Raw genomic sequence first — 20164 nt, 5'->3', positions numbered from 1 at the left:
TATTCTGGATTCTTGAGTGTTCATTTGGAAAATCACTGTTAACACATCTAAATGCCTTAGTGGTCTCTTATCAGGCTTCTGGAATGGGGTAAGGACCCATTTTACCACTGTGCAAATGAATCTATCACTGTTGGCAACAGATTCTGTATAGGAGGTGAATAGGGCTCTCCTAGCTGTTTCTTCTTAAGTCCCTGATTGTTTCTGTTCTTGGTAATCAGAGTCCTGGTGAAGATCAATTAGGGAACCAAGTTGCTATCATAAATCTGTCAGACATCTTAATGTGATCATCATACTAAAACGATGAACGTATACTGCAACACTCTCCAAATTAAAGTTCTAGGCAGATTCCATAAAATCCCATGTAATTCATGCTTAACTCAGAAGCCATTGAAAGAACACCTGATGTGCTTCTTTACTGTCAATCTTACTAAGATCTGTGACAGAAGATCTGTGACTTTCACTAATTCAATATCCAGGCTGTATTTTTTAAAATCTTTTATCTCAATTGTTTTTTTAACTGACTAGAGCAATGTTATAGGTTTTGATTAATAGTGAGATTTGACAGGTACTCATTAGTTAAGTTAAGTTTAGTAATAGCAGTACTATAATTGTTGCCTCTTTTGTTTATTTGTTTCCAGCTTAAAAGCTTTATGTACATTTATGATACTTTAATGAAGCTTTAGTATTCTTGATCTCAGTGTTCAAAGTGGCTTGTTGGAACTAAGAAAGTTTCACCTTTCTGGCTGTATTCAATATATCCTTTACCCTGTTGTCTTTTATTGATTTTGTTAGATAGTTTATATTCCTATGTTTTATAGTAGACTTGACTGGTCAATGACCAAAATAAGGCACTTTGACTTGGATCTTTAATAGCAATAGCACTTATATACTGCTTTAGTCAGCATATTGCACCCAACAATCTAGGTCCTCATTTTGCATGTACCAGACAACCCACAACCCACTGGGTCATCATTTCAGAGATATATATACCAAAACAGAAAAAGAATGACCAAAAAAATGGTGGGAGTGACATTCAACTTTCTGCTGGTTTCCCCATTGATGTTGCACGTGGGAAGACGGCAGGGTGCATAACAAACTATCCTTTCTCTCTCTCTCCCCTCCCTCTGCTTTCTTTCCTTCCACTCTGCCTTCCCTCACTCTTCCTTTCTCCCTTCCCACCCTCTTTCCTTCCTTGTTCCCTTTAACTCTCTACTTATTCCTTCAGGCCTTTCTTCCTCCCTTCCCTTTTTTCTCTTTTCCTTCTCAAACTTCCTGTTTCTCCTTTCCTTTCCTTCTCATTCTTTTCTTCTCTCCTTTCCTCCTTGTTCTTCCTTCCCTTCTCTTCCCCGAAGGTAGTAAGTGGTTATTGCTGGGTAGGGGAAGGATAAAAGGGATGGACAAATGTCTAGTGCAGCCTGAGTGCAAAGGGAGTGGAGGACACCATGGTGGTGGGAAACAATTACCCAAGCAACTTGTGACCTTCCCTACTGGGTTTTCCACTGATGTTGTCTCTGTAAGCTTCCCATAACTTTGCCAGTGGGAAGATAGCAAGAAGCATCTGCAATCGTATCACTTTCTTGCAGCTTCCCCATTATGGGAAATGTCAAGGAACAAAAAAAAATGAGGACCATGTGAGTGCAGCTGACCATGCTAGCGGGCAGTGATGCTGAACAACAGCAGTGCAATGTCACTCAAGAGGCAACAACTTCCCCAAATTTCATTTCCATGGGAATCATGGGTCCCAGCACTGTGTTAAGTTGGTCCATTTGAGTTACCTTCATTCCATAGTGGTTGTCCTATCTCTTCCAATTTCACCCAATTGAAGATTATAAATCAGAATTTTAGGTGTATATAGATCATACAGTCATGAGAGCCAGATTGGTCTAGAGCCGGGGTATCAAACTCAACTTCTGAGGGCCGGGTCTGGCCCATGGGATGCTTAGATCTGGCCCACCCAGTCTGGTTATCAACAATGGAAGCACTTATACACTCAAAATGTTTGTAAAATGGGAACTATTGTTAGATATAAGGATATATTGAATGAAAAGAGTGAGCTCAAAACCAAACAAGAACTGAATGAACAAGGGGTTGATATGCATTGGTATTCATATATGTAAATACAATCAAGATATGAAAAAGATGTTAAAGCTGAAGGTATTCATAAGCAGTTGACAGAATTGGATAAAATTTTAACAGGAATGGAAGACAAGCTGATTAAAATATTGTGTTGTTATCTGCTACGTGTCAGATTAGAAGAGCAAGTAAAGGAGATGATGATAGCATGGGCAAAGGATTTTGGGTATACTATAGAATTAGATAAATGGCAGATGCTATGGGAAAGAAATTATAAATTAACAATATCGACAGCATACGAAGAAAACTTATATAAGATGTTTTATAGATGGCACTTTGCACCAGCAAAATTGGCGAAAATGTTTAAAGATAAATCAGCTAAATGCTGGAAGTGCCATCAGACACCCGGATCATATTATCATATGTGGTGGACATGCGTAGAAACTAAAAAATATTGCATATATATAAAGGCACACATATGGTTGGATAAAACAATAAAGCAACATATAGATTTGAAACCTGAAATATTTTTATTAGGGATGGTATCTGAATGCTACAGCAAAGAAAAAATATATTATTCATGCATTAACTGCAGCTAGGATTGTATTTGCTCAGAACTGGAAAAGCGATAAAATTCCGGCAGAGGAAAAAGTGATTGAGTAAACATTTTGAATGTGCAGAGATGAATAGATTAACTCTGGCAATTAAAGAAGAAACTGAATATTATATGGTATGGGATATATTTTAGCAATGGTTGGAAAATAAAACAAGCTAAAACTGAGTAGATGAACACATAGAGAAATAAGTGAAGATTGTTATAGAGATAACAGATGTAAGAGACAATGGCTCTTAAAGGAAATGTGATTAGTGTTATATTGGTAAGAAAAGTATTAACTATAATTGTTAGTACTAGACAGATGTATCCAGTCAATACACTGTTTAAATGAAAGATGGATTTACTGTAAATAAAAAATAAAAAAAACTTTGGGGAAAAAAAAAGATCTGGCCCAAAGAGCCACCCTAAAGGACTACCACCTTCTATAGCCCTCTGCCAGTGAAAACAGCTCAGGGGGGGTATGCCTGAGCTCAAAACAACTAAAAAAAGCCAAAAGGAGAAATGTTTCCCCTTTTGCATTTAAGCATGCAAGAAGGGACAGGAAAGAAGAAAGGGAAAGAGGAAAGAAAAAGAAAAAGAAAGAAAGATGGGAAGAGAGCAAGAAAGGAAAAAGAAGGAAAGAGGGGAAGAAGAAGAAAGGAGAATGAAGAGGGAAGGGGGAAAAAAGGAAGGAAGGAAGGAAGAATATAATGAGAGTGAGGCAGGATCTGAGGGAAGTCCTGCCTTAGTATTTAGTATAAGTGATGTCGAGATGGCCATGCTCACCATGGCAACGCCCACTTTGGCCACGCCCACCCCGGCCCCCTGAAGTCAAACACAACCCTGATGCGGCCCTCAATGAAATCGAGTTTGACACCCCTGGTCTAGAGGTTAAGGCACTGGGCTAGAAAACGGGACTGTGAATTCTAATTATGACTTAGACATGAAAAACTGTGGAGTGACTTTGGGCCAGTCATTCTCTCAACCCAAAATATTAGGCTCAAGTGACAAGCCAGTCAATCAATTTCCATCACAACCAATGGTTGATCTGAAAAACGTGGACCCTTCATTTGCAGGAAAAACATTAGAAAGAAAAAGAATTATCCCTACAGTTTACACAAGGACTTTTGACCCTCACTGGGGAAAGTGAGGATGTAGACAGGGCAAGGCCAAATGAGACTCTACTTCCCTGCCTTGTTTGACAACTCAGCCTCAGTCTCGCCAAAGATGTTTCATATTGCTTGATCACTGGAATTGAGCAGCAGGGCGTGTCTTCCCTTTTATCTGCCACAGCCCTTCAGCAATGGAATTTGACTTCAACCTAAGCTTAATTAGGGAGTCCCTGAGGCTAATTTATATGAGTGGAGAGGTAGTCATTGAGGTCTAGATAATGTCACTGTGAAGTGTATTTCAGCAATGTTTGCAAATAGTTCCAGTTTGCCATAGTGAGAGTAATTCAGTGTTTAATATTGTTGGGGATATCCACCCACGTTAATCATTTGAAGCATAAGCAGCAATATTTTCATTTGGTTAAATGTTTGGAGGGGATTTTTTTTTTTTTGATGCGGGGAGGGAGAACGTGCAGCCTACCTCAGTTCAAGTATGGCCTGACTAAGGGAGGTCTTAGCTGCCATTACAATACTGAATTTTGAGACAGAGCCAGGGATTCACATCTTTTATCACCTAGAGCCAAAGAAACATATAGATATAAATCACATTTACACACCATTCAAAAGAGACAATTAAAAAGCTAAGAAGAAAACCAAAAGACCCAGAAGCACCCCAGTAGGCAACATCCAGATAAGCAGGAATTAACACCAGACAAATAAGCAGGAACAATACCCTAATCAAAGTACTTCCAAGAAAACCACACCTCCACCCACATTAGCAAGGCAAGTTAGTGTACTGTATATAAACAGGAAGCAAACCCAACACTCACTAGCCCTGATGATGTTATCTAGTTGACTAATAAAATATCTGCAAGCAAACAAGGGAGCTCCGAGAGCACCAAGGACTCCACAGTTCAATTCTGAACTACAAATGTTCTTTTCTATTGGGTTCACACCTTTGTCTAACCTGCCGTTTATAACAACTTGTCAGCCAGAATTGGCTGTGAAAATCACAGTATCTGAATTAATCTCACTACTAATAAAAGTAGTGAGCTATATGGATGATTGTTTGAAAGTTTCATCTAGCCAAATCACTGAGATACAATGCATATAATACCTAGACTGCCGCTTGGATAAGCAACCAGTCTTAGAAAATCTTTACCCGGGGAAACTGAACTTCATGTGGGCAGTCTGGGCATCCTATAAAAAGAAAGAGCTATAGATCAAATAAGAAAACACAGAGTAGGATTTCAGAATGTTTTCTCTGCACTTAAATGTATTATCTTTCTCAATCAGCCTGCAGACTTTGAAAAACAAACTCTTGCTAACCACAGTATTTTTTTTTGTCTGTTATCACTCCTTTAGGAAATGGATACTCCTAACTAAGAGATGGCCAAGTAATAAGCTGTAAACTAAATTAAACTGAAAAATGTATGAATGTGTGGTAAATATCTAGATAAATTTTGAATGCTCACACCAAATCTTTTGTCCACAAAGCAAATTAGCAGGAAGTGTTACAAGTTCTACCTGACTGACCAACCATTGCTGGAATTTCTCTTCCCAAGAGTTTTGAGGGTATTTGGTGATCTAAACATTCCTCAAGATACATCTGAAGTTCTTGCCCAGACTAAGGTGAAATTTCTCTTGGGGAGAAAGGCCAGCCAGAATAAATCGAGGAAGTACAGATAGTTCTCAACTTATGAACACAATTGAGTCCAAGAACCTGTTGAGAAAAGGGAGGAAGAACTTACTATGATTTAAGTGGCGTTTAGGTTGTATCTAAATAAGCAGATAAGCATTTATTATCATACACACAAGAACCATGCTTCCATATGTGGCTTTTCTTCAGAATAACTCTTATCACTTAATTCCAAATTTGCAGTAATAATTATTGCAATAATTAATTTGCAGTAAATATTAATTAATTATTGGAAAAAAAACCCTTTCACTCTCTTAAAAATAATCTTCTTTAGAAGTTCAGGTTAATTTTATAGTATTAGCCATTTTTAAGCAGGTGGTCAGATTTTTCTGTGGTCCAAATTGAGAGGAACGCTTTCTTTTTTCTCCCAATAGAAAACTTCCTGTGCAGGCTCTTTAGGATTCCTCAGGGATAACTCTCAAGAAAATATTATCAGTCTGTTCAGCTCCAGTTGACTTTGCCAGTCTATTGTGAAACAGCTCCTTCCTCAACAAGACACCGGGCACAATGCCTCCATGGCTAGTTTGGCTTTGGATGCTAATATAGTCATGAATCACCTAGAATAGAATGGAATGTTTGATTTGGCCAAGTGAGGTTAGACACACAAGGAATTTGTCTCCGGTACTCAATGTACCTACCAAGAAAGCCAACAACTTGTAGAAAGTCTACATGTTTTACAAGTCCAAAATTAGCAGGCTACAGCTAGTCTTGAGCCATTGGTCTCCTACAGCCAAAAAAGCCAAAAGCAAAAGCCACAGTATAAGACCTACTTAGTACAATAAATTGATCAAAGACTGAGTAGGTGCACACAGTGGTAGAACATCCCAAATGAAGAATGAATTGCTGAATGAATTGCTCTACAACTGATAAGGAAGCAAGTGGGATGGCTATCCTTCATGATGGGAAAGCAACATGTAGCAACAACGTTGATATAAACATTATAAACTGAGCTCTAATTCTTATTCTAAGAAGCTGGCCTGCATTCACATCAGGAAGAGATAACTAAGGTATAGCAGCATATATCCTTAAATCATGCTTCCACTGAGGGCATGAACTTTGTGAACAGTTAGGCTGAATAGCTACAGATTGCTCATATAACAAAAAAATGAATTTTTTAGAATACAAATCTACAAAGAAGGACATACGTGAACTTAAACATATTGTAAACATATAAATATATTGTACTGTTTTTATTCCAACCCATTATACTAGCAAGATCAGACACCTCTAATTGTCTTTATACTGGAATACCAAACTTGTGGGTATCCTGCTATTTTGTGTATGGTGTATATGTACATATTGCATGTGGACAGGGGGCTTTAAGATTGCAAAGAAGAGAAGGTGTGAGATACATCAGAGGTGGTATTCAGCAGGTTCTGACCAGTTCTGGAGAACCGGTAGCAGAAATTTTGAGAAGTTCAGAATACCACCTCTGACTGGCCCCACCTCCATCTATTCTCTGCCTCCCGAGTCCCAGCTGATTGGCTGGGTCTTCTTTTGTTGCCCTGCAGAGGAAAATGGAGCTGGAAAGCAGGTTAGTGGTGTGAGGAGAGAATGGGGATTTTACAGCATCCTTTCCCTGGAGTGGGGTGGGAATGGAGATTTTACAGTATCCTTCCACTGGAGTGGGGTGGGAATGGAGATTTTACAGTATCCTTCCCTTGCCATGCCCACTAAGCCACATCCACAGAACCAGTGGTAAAAAAATTTGAATCCCACAACTGAGATACATTCACAGAAATTTGCAAAATGAGGCTGGATGGGAGAAGAAAGTGATTCTGCCTGACCAGAACTGATTTGAAGAAAAATCTGCTTCAGGAGGGAAAGAAAAGTCCAGAAAAACAATAACAGTGAGAGTCTCAGGTTCAGATCTCTTGATTTTGTATTTCAAATCAGCTTTTCATCATCACTCAGATAACAGTACTGGGGTAGAAGGCAGACTATTCAGTCTTCTGGGAGAGTGCTAGTTCTATGAAATGATTTCATAGATGTATCACCATGTCATCCAAATTGGAATTAGTTTCTGATTTCTAATTCTGAAATCTACAGGTCTTGCTTCCTTGCTTTCTTGTTCAGACTTTTTCATTGGATTCAAAATCATTGTCATCTCCCAACTAATTTCTTTGTCCCTGGAATTGTTAATAACATTTTCACTTTTCAGTTGCTGTGGAGATACTTTTGAAGCTCTTTTTTCCACCCCTCCATCTCTGCTGCCTTAGCTTTCTGCTGAGAGGTCTTGCTTGCCAATCTGACAGTCCAAATCAAAAGGGGATGATCTTATGCACAGTCCTATAGCAGTGCCCTTCCTGATCCTCCCAGCTATGACAAAACTCCACAACCACAAAACTTCACCCTGTCTGAACCACCATCAGAACCTTAAGGCTGAAGAAGCTGTCAGGCAACTCAAAAGATTAAAGAAAACATCTAAGCATTCATTACATAAAATTAGAGTTAGGAATCTACAGCACTGATCTAGGAGCTGTGGGAAGTCTTGCATGACGTCACAATCAAGTTGGCTTTCTTTGTAAGGTAGATATAAGGGTAGATATAACTATGATGCAACCATATAGGATTTCCTTAAGGAAGTAAACCTCACTTAAGGATTTCTGCTTTTCATCAAAGCAGAAATGTGGAGAGGAATGTGTTTATTATTACTGGTGCAGCAAGAGCTGAGACTTAGGTACCATATGTTTTAAGAAGGTATTACTTGTGGAAAAAGTAAGGCTAAAACAGAGTACATAACTTTTTTTCAGATAAAGGGTTAGCCTTCAGCACTAAGCCTTTGCATCTGTGGTGCTTCAACAGATGGGTCAAAAACCAAAACAAGACAAGAACTAAAAAAAGACAAATATTAAATCAAAATTTCATTCAAATTATATTATAAATTATTAAAAGGATAAGACATCTTTTTTTAAAAAAAATTAAAAGTAGCTTATCTACTATTTTTTTCCTTTATTAAATTGGACAATAAAGGGGCTTTGGAGAAATTTGCATAATGGTGGTGGTGGTGGAGGTAGTGATAGGTCACCCAAAAGGTCTTAAACCCTACATTGTATAATTCTGGGCTAAATGAATTACGTGCTTTCTTCTTGACTCTTGCATTACAGGTAACTATGTAAATCCAAATAATCGCTCTTGAGAATCAGTGGAACTCTGAAAGCTGAAATAAAAGAGGATGAAGCTACTGGATTATTCTTAAATTTCGTAGATTATAATGGGGAAAATGGGCTGGCTGGGAAATTCTGGGAGTTGAAGTCCCAACATCTTCCAGCTTCCAAGTTTAAAAAGCACTTCCTTAGCTGATCTTGAAAAGCTAAGCACGATTAGACCTGATTAGCACTTGGATTGGAAGCCATTTGCAAATCCTCAGCCTACAGATAAGGCTGGAAAGTTGAAAAATAATGCCTGAAGGAAGTTATGGCCAACCAATTCTAAATGCTTGCTAAGAGAGCCACAGACCCATGTCGATTAAGTCATCAAGAATGTAGCTCAATTCAGTCATGTTACTTATTTCCCTAAATGTATATACAGTACCAATTATGCTTCCAAATATGTCCAAGTACTTTAATCTGGATGGAATCAGGCTCTCTAATCTGCCTTTGCATTGTAAACCCAAAAGCTGGCAAACTTGAAGACTGCTGCAGTGTTCCCTATAATCATCAGGCTGAGATTTTCAAAATTACTCTAATTGACTGGAGGTGAGTGAGAACATGCCCAGTTCATTCCAACATCTGGAAAACAAAATGCAGGGAGAAAAATGGTGTGTTCTTCTTCTTTGGAAGCGAAGTTGACCTTCATATAGCCATTCTAAGCAGCTCCTCTGCTTTAAGTCAGTGCCAGAAGTGGGAAAGATACAGGCTTAAATTTTACTTCCCGTCCTTCTGCTGCCATCCCACTCCCTCCTGGCGTGTGGCCAGGGGCGGTTGCTGCTGTGCGCTGTAGAGAACCGCCCCTGTGAACAACTAAGGAGAAATAGTTAAGTATTATGCCTCCTTGCACTGTACATGGGCTGCTCCCTCCTTCCCCCCCCCTTCTTCTTCTTTTTAATTCACAAGGTGAGTCAGAGTGGAGGCAAGTTCCTTTCTTCCTGTTGAGAATGATTCAGGCAGGAGAGGCAATAAAAATTCCCTGAAAGAAGACAAGAAGGCACAGTGGAATAGGCTGCAGCTGAAAAGCCACCAGACAGAGGCTACCACTCCAGTCAAGATCACAGCTGGGAAGAACGTTGGATCTGAGTCACCTCTGGAGACAAAGTTAGTCCTGGGTTGCCCGAAATGTCTCTATCTTGGCTGATAACTCTGAGTTGCCTTTCCGCTTCATTTTTCCCTGCAACTCTTGGCACCCAAAGAAGAGAAGGTGAGACTCAAAAAACTTAAATTAAAAGCAGTTTTGGAAAGGGATTCAATTTAGTTCCATTTCTCTTTTTCCTGTTTTCCATGTCAAAGTTTCCCCCTTAGGCAATTCTCCAAGTTGCAGTGAGCAGGTGGGATTTCTCAGGAACTAATAACAGTGATTTGATGGCCAGCTCTCAACAAGTGGATGATACAGAAGAGAAGATCAGTTGTTCACCTATCTTTTCTTCCCCAGGTCTTGACCCCTTTCTGCTTCTTAAATCAGTTCCTATCATCCCTCTTTGAAGCTTAATGGGGTGGTCACCTAGCAACTAAAAGAAGCTAGCTCATGTTCAGATGTTTTGTTTGGGTGCAGGATTAAACCACTGCAAGGCTGTTGTAATCACCATGACTAGGCCAAAGCCTGGGACATATACCCTAACATTTTAACAGGTCTTTTCATTGTAAATGAAAATAACTGGATAATAGCTAGGACGGAGAGTGTTTCATTCATAAAGTAAATTGTTCATTCTAAATTCCATGTAAATTATGTGGGTTTTTTTTTTTCTTTTTTGCATTCTATTTTTCTCTAATTTTTCAAATGGCTGATAAGTCCAAAACAGACAATTTAAAGCCCTTTCTATATTTTGTACACAATTTTGAAAGCAATGCAAATTACCTCTGAAGGGAATGCTGCAATTATTTATTCTGGTTTTCAAGTTTGACGCCAGGTTGAATGTACAAGCGGTGAAGCATTTGTAACTTATGTTCATAAAATTAATTTGATGACATAATTTTACTAAGATTAAGAAGGTGTTTCTATCAGTATGCATTTGGATAATGTGTGGAGTTGACACACTTATCATCTTGTAATTGATAATATATAACTCTAGCTATCAATATTACAAACTGATGTGTATTTTATACCATTGTAAATATTTTCCTTTTAAGCATTGTAGGAAATATCATTTCACGGGGATGCTGAGAATTTTAATATAAAGCCTTATTCTATATATCATGTGGGGACATCAGTCCCTCTTCTCATTGCCCCCAATTCCCAAACTTTTTCTTTGCTTGTCTCTCCAAAAACAGAATTTAGGAAAGAGAGTATCTTCTCTATATATAGAAGCTCAACTCACCAAGTGTGAGTTATTATTATTAAGAAGTATGAAAATAAATAAAAAATAAACAAACAAATAAATCACTATCAAGCAAAACTAGAGATATGGCAGGAATTAAAAGACTGTGTGGAATATCCTAAAAGAAAGAGCAATTTAACACAACTATTTTCTGGACCTATTTCTAATTATTAAAGCTTTAAAAACCTTTAAGAGAAATAAAATCTGACTCTGATTTCTCTATTATCTCTTCATGGATATCATTCTGATCACAAGTTTTGAACAATGTGTCTGTGGGGGTGAGAAATGCATTATATGCTCCATAAGGCAATTAGTAAACTAGGAGTAAGCTGCTTCAAATAAACGCAACTGAATTTTCCTTAGAATGCCCAACCTTAGGGTTGGAAAATTCCTCCATGAATCCAAGAAAATAGAAGAGTAGACTTTTAAAGACAGCTTAAGAACAAACCAAGCATGCACATATTTGTTAAGAATATTTTTTTTAATCATTGAATGAATCTGTGGAATTAACCTAATCTTCACTTAATCTTCTGCTTTACCAATGGAATTCTCTCCCTTTCACACTACTTCAGCATGTAGAAGATATTATAGTCAGTCATTCCCATTTGCTTTCTACCTGGATTTCCCCATTGACTTTGTTTGTCGGAAGCTGGCTGGGATGGCCTGGAATGTCGATCACATGACTCTGAGAGGCTGCAACCGCCATACATACATGTTGGTTGCCAAGTGCCTAAATTTTGATCACATGACCATGCGGCTGCTGCATGAGGTTATAAGTGTGAGTCAGTGTTGTTGTTACTTTGAATGATCACTAAACAAATAGTTGCAAGATGAGGACTACCTGTAATCTATTTGCTCCATTTTTTTTTTCATTTATGTGTAACTTGCTAATTTTTAGTCCTCCTTATTTTCCTGTCAGACCAATTGTCTTGGTCTTTGATGGAATGTTATCAGTGGTGATATGCTACCGGTTCGGCCCGGTAGTAAAAAAAAAAAAGCCAATAATCAGCTGAGAGGAGGAAAAAAATCCTCAGCTGAGAGGAAAAAGAAGAGAAAAGCACAGGATCGGCCCTCCCACCTAGCCCTGAGCTTTTCTCTTCTTTATCTTCTCAGCTGACTGGTGCTGCAGGCCTTAGCTGGTGTGTGGAAAGCTGGGCGCGTGTGTTAGGTGCGCGCGCATTAGGTGCACACACAATCACCGAACCGGTAGTGAATCAGGTAGGATCCCACTGCTGAATGTTACTCATTGCATTGTGCAAACGAAAACTATAGTTCAGTGATCTATAACCTCAGAATGTGATTTAGCACAAAGTAACTTTGTACTTTTAATCCCAGGTTCGGCTTTATTCTAATGACATATTTGTAAAAGTTTCACTACATCCTGAGATTTGTTCATTTACAATTTATAATATGGCACTGAATGTATATAATGGCTTCACAGGTTCAGAAGGTTAACCAGAAAGGAGGAAATCTAATGGATAGTGATCCCCAGATTACTGGAAGTCACCGTCCATTAGATTACTAGGGCATAGACCTAAATTAGAGAAAGATAAGGCATGAGAGCTAACATGGAGAGAAGGGATTTATTTGTGAGCTTATTTTATAAATCAGCATTAGTTAGGGGCCATGAAATCAAGTTTGATTCCTGGTGACTGTATGAACAAATTGCTCACCATCTTACCTCTAGTAATGATTTGTAGTTCTTCCAAAAATATTTTGGTAATTTCTTTGGTTGTATCTATCATATCTATTGTCTTCGTTTTTTTTACATCCCTCAACTTCGTCAAGCATAAACATTTGTTCCTAGTCCATCATCTGCTTATGTCATATGCTCATATTATAGTAATTTCTACTTGCTGATCATCACCACAAGCAATCCCATATTTTTTACTTAGTCAAGGACTGATTTATTCTTCTTGAAGGTCACCGGTATTATTAGAATGTCCACATCCATAATCTGAAGATACAAACTATTTGATTTTTGTTATCATGAAAATATTGATATCCTTCAACAAGATCTTGTCTATCCTTATCTTCCTTCCTAGGATTAAAGTCCTCTTCACTTTTCCAGCATATTGCTCACCTTATCTAGTTTTCAGCCCAAGAAACTAAAATTAATCACTTTTTCTTTTCTAGTTAACAGTAAACATTTTGATTCCCATTGTCTCTGACCTGTATTTAGTGACTTCTTCCCCTAATTTTCTTTCTGGGATGTAAGAGGAAGAGCTTTCCTATTACTTTGGTTCTGTGCTCAATAATGTCCTCAATATTTGAGGGGCTGTTACAAAGAAGAGAGGATCAACCTATTTCCCAAAGCACCAGAAGGCAAGACAAGAACCAATGGATGGAAAATAATCGAGGAGAGAAGCAACCTAGAACTAAGAAGAAATGTCCTAACGGTGAGAGAAATCAACCAGTGGAATGCCTTGCCTTCAGAAGTTGTGGGTGCTCCATCACTGGAAACTTTCAAGAAGTTACCTGTATGAAATGGTGTAGATTCTCTTGCTTGTGCAGGGAATTGGATTAGATGATCTTCAATGTCTTTCAACTCTGTTATTCTATGTTCTAAATTGTGGAATAATCGATTGTCTTCTTCCAGATGTTTTAAAGTACCAGTTTAGACTATAGTTCTGGGTCTCATCCAGATACCAATCATGAGTGACCCTGCTTAGCATTTTGAGACCAGCTGAGATGGGCTACATACTGCCACCTGCTATGCAGGAAGTCCTTGACTTACTACCACAGTTGAGCCCAAAATTTCTGTTGCTAAGTGAGATAGTTGTCAAGTGAGGTTTTGCCCTATTTTACAACCTTTCTTGCCATTGTTGTTAAGTGGATCGCTGCAGTTATTAAGTTAATAACATGGTTTTTAAGTGAATCTTGCTTCCCTATTGACCTGGCTTGTCAGAGGATTGCAAGAGGCGATTGCTTGACCTTGAGACACTGCAATCATCATAAATATGAGCCAGCTGCCAAGCATCCAAATTTTGATCGCATAATAAAGGAATGCCACAAAGGTTACAGATGTGAAAAATGATCATGTCACTTTTTTGGGGTGCCATTGTAACTTCCAACAGTCATTAATGAATGGTTGTAAGTGGGAGGCTACCTGTATATATCAAATTCCAGCTGATCAGCTTCAGTTACAAAATGACTATGCTTAGGGTAGGCAGGCGTCACTACCATGCAGACAGACTCTTCAAACAACACCTGTTCTCTCTCCTTTCTCTTTACTTTTTATCATAGATAAAAAGAGACAAGAAAATGCAGAATGCTTAACTTGAAATGTTAGAAACACATTGAAGTAAAAGTTGTACTACTACAATTAACAGCCCAATTGTGTCTAATAGTGTTGAGTGCTTCTAGTTACTGAGCAAATATCTTAATCCTTCTGCCTGAATGAACAAAATGAAAAGTACTGACCCCAAAATACTCCCTTTGTAAAGACATTTTTTTTGGTCTGCCAAGATCCTCAGAGCCATAAGTAGCAACCTGAACTACAGCCAAATCCTACTTTCCTAGAAGCAAGGAAGCTTTGTCATCCTATAGTGAAGGATGGAAAGTGCAATAACCCTGATTTCTGGAACACCCAAAATCAGCCGAGACTTCCAGCCAGTGTGAAGTCTTCAAAATGGACTTGCATTAAAAAGAAAGAAAGAAAAGAAATAGGGGTTGTTGTTTTTTTACATACGCTTTACCATCAGTAGAATAGGCTATTTGATTTAATTTTCTTCCAGGTTATTTGATTTAATTTGTGTGTGTGTGTGTGTGTGTGTATGTGTTCAAGGTAAACCAGGGTGCCAGTTATGAGTGTAAATACTACTTTTATTATGCAGTAATAAAGCCTCAAGATACTTCCCCACCACCCTAATTTCATGAAAACCAGGGAGGTTCACTTCTGAGATGCTTACTCAAACCACATTTCTATCCTAAACTCAAATTTTATTCATCTGACTTTGCCTTGATTGCAGCATTTCTTCCTCTTCCTTAAAATTATTCCTTTACAATGTGCGTCAGTTCTGTGTTCCATCCAACTTTTATATTGATGGAAAAAATGCAGAGGGAAATGGCAGGTGTTAAGAATCTGTTTTTGAGGGATAAAGATCAAATATATGGATGTTTTCTGACTTTTATAAAGTGAACAAATCACAATGCAATGACCAAAACATCCTAAACCAGGTCTGTCAAACTCATGGCTTGCAGGCTGAATGTGTCATGCGCTGACCAGGCCCAGGCTTGGTTTAGTAGTGGGGAAAAAGTTCCCAATATGTCATGTGACGCTGCCATGACGATGTGAGTTTGACACCCCTGTCCCTTAATAGTAAAAAAACAACAACACAGTGCAACATTGTTAGAGAATGAACACCATGCCCAAGCTATATTCAGAAAAACAACCCAGACCTTCATGGGGTTGAGGGAAATGAGCCACAGCACAATCCTATACATGTCAACTTAGAAGTAAAACTCACTGAATTAAGATTTGTGTCTCAGGACAACTGACAGCAGTGTTAACTGTGCTCTTGCTGATTTATTTTATTTTTTCACCAAACATTAGTATTGGTTACTGCTTTTCCTTCTGGAAGCCCTCTCTGGAATTTTTGTGAGTGTTTATAATGTTATTAATTATTTCCTGTCTTCATTTGTTCCATGTCTTCTTAGCTGAGAACATGGATTCTACTTTGGCAAAATTATAATATAGCTTGGAACAGCAGAAGAAAACTATTTTGGGTCCATGATAAACCACATTAAAGATTTTTAGATACCGTCTTCTTCAAATAACAGTTATAGCATTTTAAATGCTACAAATCAAATATGTTTCATGAAATATATTTTAGGGTTGCTTTGTTCATCGTCTTTTTCACTTGGTGACTTTTCCCATCAGCAGATGATATTATTTTTAAAGATATTTTTCTGCTTATCTCAACTAAAGGGCTTTCCAATGGCAAAAAAGAGTCTAGAGTCATATTGAGGATGGGAATATAGTTTTAGGAGCAGAACCCATTTCAGAACTGAGAGTCTTATTCAAACTAAATAAATAAACAAAAATCATGAAACAACTTGATTGGTACAACAACCCTGGCAAGAGATGTGGTTTAACTTTGCAAAAATTACAGACAGCCTTATCATGATGTCATTATCTTCATAGCTGTTGTTGTTGTTTTTAAAATATATATTTACAGGTTGTAGCAAAACCCAAACATGATATTGATGTAATTCATAAATGGATTAATCTGTTGGATAGGAAAATTGTTTTGCTATAATTATATGTGGACAGTTAACTAACTGGCCATCATTCCCGTATTTGAAGTTTGTAGTTTTTTTTTTTAACAAATAAGCAAGAGGTATCACATCTTGTAATAAATCTGGATCTCAGTAATACCTGTACAGAAGAACAATGAACAGGGCACTGGAGGAGAAGAGCAGAAAGAGCTGGGAGGGGTGGAGTTAAACACATCACAAGTTTAGAGACCTTGTGTTGCCACAAGAGATCCAAGTCCAGCCTCCCTTGAATTCTATTGACCCTTATTTAGAGCCAATTTAGTGCTGATCATTAATTGACTAGATTCTTGTATATAGGTTGAATAAATCTTGTATGCTGCAACTTTATAAATGATCTTGATTCTTTGCACCTGACAAGCATCAGGGAAAGTTGCTTTGTGCGAGTTAGCATCTCACATTGAGCAAAATAAGCCTAGAACCAAAGGAATAGAGAAGTTCTTATATTCCAGGAAGTAGAACTTTATCCCAGAGTGCAAAATTTTGCCAGAATTTTATGCCAAGAAATGGGAAGACTTTTAGATGTAGTCAATCCAGCATGAATTTCCACTCTTAGGCTCTGCCCTCCGACAATACTGCATGCTCAGGTTCTTTTTCTCCACTTGTACCAATATGAAAAAATAGTGTAATCTGTGAGAAATCATTTTCTCCTTGTGTTAAGACTTTTTAAAATTTTAAAGATAGCACACCAAATTGTTCCTGATGTTTTAGTTTTTTTGTGAGAACCTTTTTCTAGGGGAAGTATTTTCTATATCTCTTAGTGGTCATATAGTTGTTGATTTGAATTTTGCAACTCTGATCTAATACTTTATTATACTGTAGTTGACTGATTAATTGGTTGACTGATTTGGCAAATTAATTCCAATTATGATTTGGTGTGATAGCTAAATAGATGCACCTTTCTACTATTGCACCACAGGGAAAATAATTAAAAAATTAAACTTCATAATTTGGGATAGAAAAGAACAGAGAAAGTCTTCTCAATCAAAATATGCCTCTTACACACTGCTCAAAAAAAATAAAGGGAACACAAAAATAAGACATCCTAGTTCTGAATGAATGAAATATTCTTATTAAATACTTTGTTCATTACATAGTTGAACATGCTGACAACAAAAATCACACAAAAATTATCAATGGAAATCATATTTAGCAACCCATGGAGGTCTGGATTTGGAGTTACACTCAAAATTAAAGTGGAAAAAAATCACTACAGGCTGATCCAACTTGGATGTAATGTCCTTAAAACAAGTCAAAATGAGGCTCAGTAGTGTGTGTGGTCTCCACGTGCCTATATGACCTCCCTGCAATGCCTGGGCATGCTCCTGATGAGGTGGTGGATGGTCTCCTGAGGGATCTCCTCCCACACCTGGACTAAAGAATCTCCCAACTCCTGGACAGTCTGTGGTACAACATTGAGTTGGTGGATGGAGCAAGACATGATGTCCCAGATGTGCTCAATTGGATTCAGGTCTGGGGAACGGGTGGGCCAATCCATAGCATCAATGCCTTCATCTTGCAGGAACCTCTGACACACTCCAGCCACATGAGGTCTAGCATTGTCTTGCATTAGGAGGAGCCCAGGGCCAACCACACCAGCATATGGTCTCACAAGGGGTCTGAGGATCTCATCTTGGTACCTAATGACAGTCAGGCTATCTCTGACGAGCACATGGAGGGCTGTGTGGCCCCCTAAAGAAATGCCACCCCACACCATTACTGACCCACTGCCAAACCGGTCATGCTGGAGGATGTTGCAGGCAGCAGAACGTTCTCCACAGCATCTCTAGACCCTGTCATGTCTGTCACATGTGCTCAGTGTGAACCTGCTTTCATCTAGGAAGAGCATAGGGTGCCAGTGGCAAATTTGCCAATCTTGGTGTTCTTTGGCAAATGCCAAACATCCTGCACGGTGTTGGGCTGTAAGTACAACCCCCACCTGTGGACGTCGGGCCCTCACACCACCTTCATGGAGTCTGCTTCTGACCATTTGAGGAGCCACATGCACATTTGTGGCCCAATGGAGGTCATTTTGCAGGTGTCTGGCAGTGCCCGTCCTTTCCCTCCTTGCACAAAGGCAGAGATAGTGGTCCTGATGCTGGGATGTTGCCCTCCTAAGGCCTCCTCCACATCTCCTGATGTACTATCCTGTCTCCTGGTAACGCCTCCATGCTCTGGACACTACGCTGACAAACACAGCACACCTTCTTGCCACAGCTCACAGTGATATGCCATCCTGGATGTGCTGCACTTGACCTGAGCCACTTGTATGGGTTGTAGATTTCGTCTCATGCTACCACTAGAGTGAAAACACTGCCAGCATTCAAAAGTAACCAAACCATCAGCCAGAAAGCATAGGAACTGAGAAGTGGTCTGTGGTCACCACCTGCAGAACCACTCCTTTACTGGGGATGTCTTGCTAACTGCCTATGCTTTCCACCTGTTGTCTATTCCATTTGCACAACAGCATGTGAAATCAATTGTCAATCAGTATTGCTACCTGTGGACAGTTTGATTTCACAGAAGTGTGATTGACTTAGAGTTACATTGTGTTGTTTAAGTGTTCCCTTTATTTTTTTTGAGCAGTGTATATTTGGAACTTTAGACCAGTTAGAAACGATGTCTGTATGGAGCAGATATTCCCAGGTTTTAGAGCTAACATTTACCCTAAATCACTATTCATTTAAAGAAACAGAAGTTAAAGAATAAAAGGCAAAGATCCTTTTATTCTTTCCTAGTTTATGTTAGAAATTGCAAAGCTGTCTTATGCTTAACGTTGCAGCCACAATTAACTAAATCTCCTATATCAGTTGTGGATCACTAAACAAACACAGATGCCCAATAAAGTTCAATATATATGAATGTGTTTGGTTTTCACTCTCAATTCATCTAACTTTCCCCCTAAAAGTGTGAGGATTACAGCTCTCACAATTCCAATCCCATTTGGCTAGGTGTTTGGAATTATAGGCACTTCCGGATACAACGTAAGTCTTTGAAAACACACACCCCTCCTTAATTCAAAATATTTTGCCAACTAATTCTTGGTCAAAAATGTCTCTTTGGGGGAAGTCTGAAAGAATATGTGCTTTGTACCTGCAGATGTCTTGAAGACACTGATCAAGACACTTCTGTGAGATCTCTGCCTATGACTAGCCTCAGTCAGTATGCCAGATATAGACTTCACAGTCAGGGATAAACTACTTACAATAGTTTCACCATTTCAAGGGTCTTCAACCTTGGCAAGCTTAAGACTTGTGGACTTCAACTCCCAGAATTCCTGAGCTAACATGACGAGAGGAGGAATTCTGGGAGTTGAAGTCCACAAGTCTTAAAGGTGTCAAGTTTGAAGACCCCTGCACCATTTGGTAATCAGCAGAGATTAAAGAAAATGACCTGCACAAAGATACTGCCTAAGAAAAGGAGGTGAAGCATTTTTTAGAGTCCAGAATAACCAGATGACATTCAGAAGTGATTCCAACAGAACCCGCCCCCCCAAATTCACTGAACCAAAGAGGAGAAAGTACAATACAATCAGACTTGCCTGGTTCTGTTATAATAGCCGATCTTAATAAAAGTAATTTTAGCCTTCAGGTGAGGTTGATGTTTTTTTCTGGTTCATCTAGCAGGGCTAACTTCACTTTATGTTTATATTACTGTGCTGAGTGTAGTCTATCCTTGTACTCAGTCTGGAAGCCACAACAAACTTTGCAAAAAAAAACCAGTGAGCTACCTGGCCATGCATATGCCAGACTTTAACTGAAGCTGCCAATCAGCTATCAAGACTTGGTCAAGGTTTTAGTTATGATATACACAACCCTAAAAACATGGGGCCAAGGCAGTGGTGGGATTCAATTTTTTTTTACTACCGGTTCTGTGGTGTGGCTTGGTGGACGTGGCAGGGGAAGGATACTGTAAAATCTCCAGTCAGAGGTGATATTTGC

At 38.7% G+C, this 20164-nt stretch overlaps 1 protein-coding gene across 1 annotated transcript in view; it reads left to right on the top strand.

Moving 5' to 3' along the window:
- Positions 1-9424: 9424 nt before the first annotated feature.
- The window catches only part of LAMC2 (laminin subunit gamma 2), a 62327-nt gene continuing 51587 nt past the window's right edge, over positions 9425-20164 (top strand). Inside the window, exon 1 of the mRNA XM_026703269.2 lies at positions 9425-9832. Coding sequence (XP_026559054.1) covers positions 9751-9832 — 82 coding nt within the window. The 5' untranslated portion in view covers positions 9425-9750. The remainder of the gene's footprint in view (positions 9833-20164) is intronic.

The sequence above is a fragment of the Pseudonaja textilis genome, chromosome 3, assembly GCF_049901715.1.
Source record: "Pseudonaja textilis isolate UNSWEBS1 chromosome 3, rPseTex1.2, whole genome shotgun sequence".
NCBI lineage: Eukaryota > Metazoa > Chordata > Lepidosauria > Squamata > Elapidae > Pseudonaja > Pseudonaja textilis.
Note: the sequence above shows the minus strand (reverse complement) of the source record. Positions and strands in the feature narration are given on the sequence as shown.